The sequence below is a fragment of the Etheostoma spectabile genome, chromosome 17 (genome assembly GCF_008692095.1).
Source record: "Etheostoma spectabile isolate EspeVRDwgs_2016 chromosome 17, UIUC_Espe_1.0, whole genome shotgun sequence".
In the NCBI taxonomy this organism is placed as follows: domain Eukaryota; kingdom Metazoa; phylum Chordata; class Actinopteri; order Perciformes; family Percidae; genus Etheostoma; species Etheostoma spectabile.
Genome location: NC_045749.1, coordinates 8,989,926 through 8,998,058, shown reverse-complemented (window position 1 = coordinate 8,998,058; position 8,133 = coordinate 8,989,926). Strand labels below are relative to the sequence as shown.

The 8,133-nt window shown below is 39.0% G+C and overlaps 1 protein-coding gene across 1 annotated transcript in view; it reads left to right on the top strand.

Annotated features, from left to right (window-relative positions):
• pgbd5 (piggyBac transposable element derived 5) overlaps window positions 1-8,133 on the top strand; it is a 27,792-nt gene that overhangs the window by 4,432 nt on the left and 15,227 nt on the right. Inside the window, exon 2 of the mRNA XM_032540538.1 lies at window positions 5,511-5,941. Within this exon, the coding sequence (XP_032396429.1) occupies window positions 5,511-5,941 (431 nt within the window). The remainder of the gene's footprint in view (window positions 1-5,510; window positions 5,942-8,133) is intronic.

The window sequence follows — 8,133 nt, the reverse complement described above, 5'->3', positions numbered from 1 at the left end:
AAAGAACAGGTAGAAGAGCCAACATGGAGTCACTTCAAGTGTTTCTTATTTTGAGACAAAACACAAAAAATACATAAACATCCACTTCCATTCTTAATTTCTTTTATGACCCCTCAAAGCCTTGTAGAGAAACATTACTTATAGTCTGAAAGAAGAATTATGCAAATGCTTTATCCAGTTTTATCAGCGTGATGTAGGCTGGACTGTAGATGAGCTGGCAGGGATGTATAAAGAAGGTCTATGGAGGAAATAGATTGAAACAATCCCATTATCCACAGTTCTTCCGCTGGTTGTATTTATGGTTTACTCATGAGATGAGCTGAGGTGAGTCATTTTGCCTCCATGGAACTTACATTTGAATGTCGGATGTTTTGAGTGAGTGTCTCGCTCGTGGAAAGTCATCCTGGATTTTACATTCAGCTTTCATGTCTAATGGAATTCAAATGAGTACATGTCGAGCCAAGCCTGGCTACTTCTGCTGTCTTGGCTGCATGCATCAGCTTTGTGGGCGTGCGTCTACTCTACTCTGTCTTTTTTCCTTCTTGTCGTCCTCTACATGATGCCTAAATAATGTACCATTTAGATTTAGCCCAGTACATGTTATCTTTAACTCAACTTTAAAAGACTGAAGCAGAAGTCTATCATTACTGTGATTGCAGCTACTCAGGAGTGGAGAAAGGATAGAGAAAGAGAGTGAAAACCTTGTTCAGAGATAATGAGATTGTGGTTTTCAATTGAACCTAAAGTTGTTCTGCTCAACGTCCAAATTCCCTCTCACGGATCCCCCAATCTTAGAGAAAATTTCTAATTTACTAGAGCAAACACATCGAGCCAGTCACTGCATTGTGCATTGGTTGTTTGGTTTCAATGCACCACCTAAAAGCTTAGGGACATAAATTGGAGGTAAATGTCACTTTCCTCTCATTAAAATAATAAATTACAAATATACAGTCTAAACTTGGAAAAATACCTATAAGAAAGGAAGAAAAGTTTCAAGTCCATTATGCTTGCAACTAATATTATTTTCTGTTTATAAATTTAAGCTAAATAAAATAAGAAATTGTTTCTCCATAACTTAAAGCGGTTTAACTGTTTATCCATTATTATCCATTGTTTTAAGCTATTTAACAATGCATCCTTTACTTTAAGTAACGATTAGTGTTCTTCAGGTAGCAAGATACCTGTTTATTCCTTTTTTATCCTTTAACTTTATCCCCCCCCCCCGCCTGTGCAAAGATTGACCATGGGAGATCAGAGAGCAGAGACAGAAACCTCCACTCCCCTCTTCACCCGTCAGCACCCCTCAAACCTTCCCAACCCCGAACCTTCTGAGGATTCATCGCTGTCTCTACTGATGTCTCCACACACCCTTTCCCTTATTTCCCCCATCAATTATGCACCCCTTCCTACCCCCATGGCTCAACCCCGGGAAAAGTAAAACGCAAGCACCACTACCAGGATGTCAGAAAACTCCTTCCCCCAGAACTGATAAGGACGCTTGTGTGCAAAATCTGGCAAGCACTATCTGATATGTGCCGGGCCTTGGCTGCAGGACTAGTGATACTAATGACTCTTTAAGACAAGCCGGGCCCTGTGGATTCAATTCTTCCTCAATTTCTGTTGTGATAGGTAATAGGAAAAGAATGGTGAATAAGCACTTAACTGCAAACTTAGCAAATTTAGCATCCATTCCTCGTCAGCTACAGCCTGTCCCAAAAAATGAAAACACTAACGCTAGCCTTACTAAACGTCAGGTCTGTGCAGGAAAATCATTTTAATCAATGATTTATTACTAAGCACAATCTAGATTTTATGTTTTTAACTGAAACCTGGTTAGACCATAATAACATGTGCTGCGTTCTCATCGAGTCAGCTCCCCCTAACTTCGTTTTATGAGTGAGAATAGAGGGAATAAGAAAGGAGGTGGAGTCGCCATTTTGTTTAATGACTCATTCCACTGTACGAAAATATGTTATGGAAATTTTTTTCTTTTGAATATGTTGCTCTTCAATTAAGATCTTCCCCTCAAGCGATGTTTCTAAATATACAGGCCACCTAAATATTCTGCAACTTCATTGATGACTTCACTGAATTGCTGTCTATTATCTGCATTAACTTTGATTGTGTAATCATTGCGGGTGATTTTAACATTCATGTTGACAGCCCCCAGGACAGGGGGACCAAAGAGCTGTGTTGTGTTTTTGAGAACTATGGACTGACTCAGCATGTGACGGAGCCCACCCACAATAAGGGGCACACTCTGGACTTGATTGTCTCCAAAGGTCTGAACATTTCCAAGGTTGTGGTGACTGACGTTGCTCTCTCAGATCATTCCTGTGTTTTCTTTAACGGCACTATCTCTGTGCCCAAAAGTGTCCAAACAAAGATAATCAGAAAACGGTATATCACTGAAAACACCAGTGACACATTTATACAGCTTTTCTCCTCCACACCAGCCCTCTCTGGGCTCTCAGTCACTGAGCTTGTAGATAATTTCAACTGTAAAATTACAAATGTTATTGATGCCATTGCTCCCACTAAGGTCAAAGTTGTAATGGTAGAAAAGATCTCCATGGAGAAATGTCCTACTGGTGGAGAACAGAAAAAGAGAGTGTAGGAAAGCTGAACGAAGGTGGCGAAAAACAATCTCTGGTCCATTATAACTCCTATAAAGAGAGACTTCGCATTTATAATTTGGAACTGAGGAATGCAAGAAGGTCCTTTTTCTTGATATTATCTCTAGAAACAATAATAATCACGTGCTTTGTTTGCTACTGTTGATAGGTTAACAAACCCTCCAGTACCGTAGCATCTGAACTTTTATCTACCAAGCCTGCAATGACTTTGCTCCTTCTTCAAAGACAAAATTCAAAAGTTAGACAAACAGTCAGTGCTCCATCTAAGTTCAGGATATGTGTTGTCACAGTGTTCAAGCAAAAATAGTTCCAATATGACGAATTTACACGATCAACATACAAACCTGGAGGACATATTCAACATCTGAAAACCTCGACCTGTTGCCTTGAGTTCTACCAACGGGACTTTTCAAAAATGTTCCAATTGTTTGACTTCTGATCTTTACAGATTGTGAACACTCTCTCTTTCAGGAATCTTTCCACAGGCCCTGAAAACTGCAGTAATCAAGCCACTCTTAAAAAAAAACAACCTAGACAAGTCACTAATGAGCAACTATAGGCCAATATCAAACCTTCCGTTTTTAAGTAAAATCATTGAAAAAGTAGTCTTTCACAAATCAACCATTCTTGTCACTAAGCAACAGTTTTGTACCTTTCAGTCGGGTTTCCGACCACACCACAGCACTGAACGGCTTGTCAAAGTCTTAATGAAATCCACCTTAACACAGAAATGGCAAAATTTCAATCTTAGTATTACTTGATCTCAGTGCTGCATTTGACACGGTCGACCACGACATACTACTAGACCGATTGGAAAACTGCGTTGGCCTCTGGCTTAGTACTAAACTGGTTTGAATCCTACTAAAGAATAGGGATTACTTTGTGTCTATAGGTAATTATGCATCTGAGCGTACAAAATGACGTGCGTAGTTCCGCAAGGCTCCATTCTGGGGCCTCTTTTGTTTAACATCTACATGCTTCCACGGCTCAGATTATGGAGAAAACAAAATAAGTTACCATAGTTATGCGGACGACACACAAATTTACATAACCTTATCGCCAGGGGACTATAGTCCAATACAAAAACTGACTAAGTGCATCGAACAAATAAACGGCTGGATGTGCCAGAACTTTCTGAAATTAAATGAAGGAAAAACTGAGGTGGTTGTTTTTGGAGCAAGAGAGGAACGATTAAAAGTCTGCGCTCAGCTTCAAACAACAATGTTAAAAACAACAGACAAAGCCAGAAATCTTGGTGTAGTCATGGACTCAGACCTGAACTTTAACAGCCACATTAAGACAATTACAAAGTCAGCCTACTATCACCTTAAGAATATATCAAGGGTTAAAGAGGACTTATGTGTCAACAGGATTTGGAAAAACTGTCATGCCTTTACTTCAGTAGACTTGACTACTGTAACGGGGTCTTTACAGGTCTCCCTAAAAAATCAATCAGACAGCTGCAGCTGATTCAGAACGCTGCTGCTCGAGTCCTCACTAAGACCAAGAGACTGGATCACATCACTCCAGTTCTGAAGTCTTTACACTGGTTCCTGTGTCTCAAAGAATGATTTCAAAGTACTCTTGCTAGTTTATAAATCACTTAACGGTTTAGGTCCAAATATATTGCTTACTGCTATACACTATGAACCACCCAGACCTTCAGGTCTCTGGGACAGGTCTGCTTTCTGTTCCCCAGAGTCAGAACTAAACAGGGTGAAGCAGCTTTCAGTTTCTATGCTCCTCATATCTGGAATAAACTCCCAGAAACCTGTAGATCGCTGCTACTCTCAGTTCTTTTAAATCAAGGCTGAAGAACTTTCTATTTGATGCTGCCTTTCTTTAAATGACTAATCATTTCTTAAATTTCTTATGCTGCACTGTAACTTTATTTCTTGTGTTTATGTTTCTCTTTGTTTTTAACTGTCTATCATGTGTTTTACCGGTTTTTAATGCTTGTGATTTTAACTGTTTTTACTTGTGTTTTATCTGTTTAACTGATTTGTGTAAAGCACTTTGAATTGCCTTGTGGCTGAAATGTGCTATACAAATAAAGCTGCCTTGCCTTGCCTTGCCTTACTTTAAGATAACTATTTAACTTTTACATAAGCTAACCTTTTAAACTGTGTATCCATAAATTTAAGGTCTGTTTCGTTACTTGGATCGTCTTATGTGTGTTTTCAAATCAGCAGGTTTAGGTGGATCCATTATTGAATCAAACCTTGCTGTTTAAACAACCCCATCTCTTATCAGCCGATGCTTTACTGACTGATTTCAGACCCCTTTTGTCCATGGCTCCCTCCCCGACTATAAGAACATGATTTTGACTCTTTGCCTGCCATAACACTAAACCAAGGAGACACTGAAACCTTCGGCAAGTGTAGAAACGCCACACATGGACACAGTGTGGTGACTGTCATGTTGTGTAAATGATCTAACTGCTGCCCTGGGCTTGTGACATTCACACCGAAGACTTCTGTGGCTGCTTTATGAAAAAAGCACAGCGATTATATGTAAAAAAAAAAAATCTCTTGATTTAATACACTTTAAGGCTAACTTAATTAATGGATGTTCTCTGTTACTTTGTCCTCTCTTCTTATGACATTGGAGTTTATGTAAGCAAGAAATGGTTAGTATGCATCCCACACAGCCTTGACAGTGACAGCTCAACAAAACCAAATATTGTTGTGTCTTCCAGTGTCAAAAGAGAAACCTTTCATTCAATCAGTCAAATTGTAGGCATGGTGCCAAAGTTTAAAAACTGGGATTAAGTGACAGTTTTGTCTGTGAATTTGCCCATATGGGACTTTCCATCTGTCAATCTGTCTGTTTTCCTCTGTCATAATCTTTTTTTGCTTTCCCGTCCTGATCCAGGCCCTGCTCAGAAGATGCCGGTCACCGCTACAGCTTTGGACTTCTTCCAGCTCTTCGTCCCAGACAATTGCATCCAAAACATGGTCACCCAGACTAACATGTATGCCAAGAAGTTCCAGGAACGCTTCGGCTCAGACGAAGGCTGGTGTCCTGTCACAGCCCAGGAGATGAAGGCCTTCCTGGGCTTTGTCACCTCCACCAGTGTGCACCGCTGTGAGTCAGTGCTCAGCATCTGGAGCTCAGGCTTCTTCAGCAACCGGAGCATCGCCTTGAAGATGAGCCAGGCGCGCTTTGAAAAGATCCTCAAGTATTTCCATATTGTGGCTTTCCGGCCGTCACAGGGAAGCAACCAGGGCCTGTACAAGATCCAGCCCTTCCTGGACTCGCTGCAGCATTCGTTCAGCTACACCTTCAGACCTTCACAGACACAGGTGTGTGCACTCTCCTGCAGGCTTGGGTCTCCCTAAAGCATCTTATATATATTTGGAGATATATGAGCCACATTCTGCATATTTATACATATCTTATTCTCATACCGACTCACCATTCACTGAGACACTGATTATACTTTTTATTATCATATTAGTCTAGAGCTATTTTTATTATTTTAACATTTATTGTCTTTTAGTGTTCCACATTATTTAACAGCACAGTTGACATCAAGCAGATACAGATCTCATCATTAAAAATGAAGAGTATTACAAGAAATATGAAACAACTTCAAGAGGTGATCTACAGTTGGTAAACAGTAGACAAAATGTGTAGATATTTTAAGTTTATAGGTAAGACATTTTTTTGAATTGCTACTTTCTGCTTAGCAGTGTAGGTACTCTTTCACTTTAAGGTATATTTGCGCACTTTTAATAGATAAGGAGAAGCTAAGGAGTTCTCCATTAACCTTGTAAAATGAAAATGTAAAGGAAATATACTCTTTAAGCAGGCTGACTAGATAGTTCCTTAGTTTGAAAATCGTAGAAAACTATCTATACAGTGTATACAGCATACAAATATTTGGGTGAGGTGGTCGTTTCTGATAGACTTCCCCTCCACAGGACTCACTTCAACTTGCTTTCAGTTGCACTGTTTGCATTAGAGCTATATTTATGCAACTGGGGCAGTGGAGCGCCACGCTTGCTACTCTATTTTGGGTGGGCTGGACTCAACTCCTCAACTCCTACTTTACTTTCTCCTCTAGATGAGCAGCGGCAGCACTAAAGTTTCTAAAGAGGCAGGGAACCCGATTGAAGTAGCATCTGTTAAATAAAATTAGCACTTAATTATAATATTATTATGTTCTTGTTATACCTTATTACTGTAAGAAAATAAAACCAAAAATGAGTTCTTCTTAAGCAAAGAGAAATAGAGGCAATCACCCAACCTTGTTTTTTTTATCTGATGAAAATCAGATTAAAGTAACAGTGTTGTATTAAATGTTTTACTTATCACTGTTGCTTTCACTTCATTCAAGGGCTTTTCTCATTCAGCTACATTTTTTTCTTATAACAAAACAAAAATGATCCAACACATTCTGGATCTGGTTAGGAGGAGGGCCACCGGGTTGGCTAATCATATTCCAGTGGGATCTGATGCCACCCTGCCCTCTTAAAAATTAATGAATTTCAGGGAAGTATTGATTAAATGGCTTTTCCTTGCCATATAAGTGCTATAGCATCATCTTCATTGTGAAAGATGATGTCAGTGCTGTGATGCATTTGGGAATACAGGCTCTTAACCCTTCTTAACCTTCATATCACATCCACATTCATTCAGCTATGCAATTGTACCATCAAAATAGTTTAAATGCAAATGTTTATGATGATTTCATTTCATTGTGAAGTAATGCAAGTAAGGGGTTGACATTAGTGCTATCTATCCACAAAAAAAACAGACTGAACTGAAACAATATGGGCAGACCGGCTGTCAGACAGCATGAGTGTGCGCTGTTAGCAGTAGCGGGGTACATGTGTATCTAGGCCAGTTTGTTTTATCTGTTGGTTTTCTGTGCCAAGGGCAGAGAGTGTGCCCAGATAGTGGGAGTGCCACAGACTGAAACTGTTGTACCATAGATAATGGAAAAGTGATCTGTCCATTTAAAATGGCTGATACAGAAGGAAGGACAGAAGTCAATGTACTTATTTGAGTTTTAATTTATCTGTTCTGTTCTCAATAAACCAATTCCTCTTTTGGTCCATGAAATGTCAGGAAAAATGGCCATTGCAATTTCCAAAACCATGAGTTGAAGTATTTAGTACCAACAGTCCAAAACCCAACAATATTTAGTTAAATATTATACAAGAAAACCAGCAAATATTAACATGTTATAGGTTGTAACAAGATCATTTATGTTAATTTTTCTTTAAAAACTATCATCACTATTATGACTATTTTAATTATCAAAATAATTGTATTAATTATGATTAATTTCTGCAGCTCTTTAACTGTAACTGTAATCAACAAATTCGTTCAGTTGTAATTTTTAATTGACAAAAAAATGAACAAAGGAGAGAACTGTGTTGTCAACATTTTTGTTCGAATGCTGGATATTTCTCTACATGTGAGTCTGTGTGACCTGGATTTATCCGCCACTTTGCATTATTCATCGTGTGTTTGTGTGTGTGTGTGT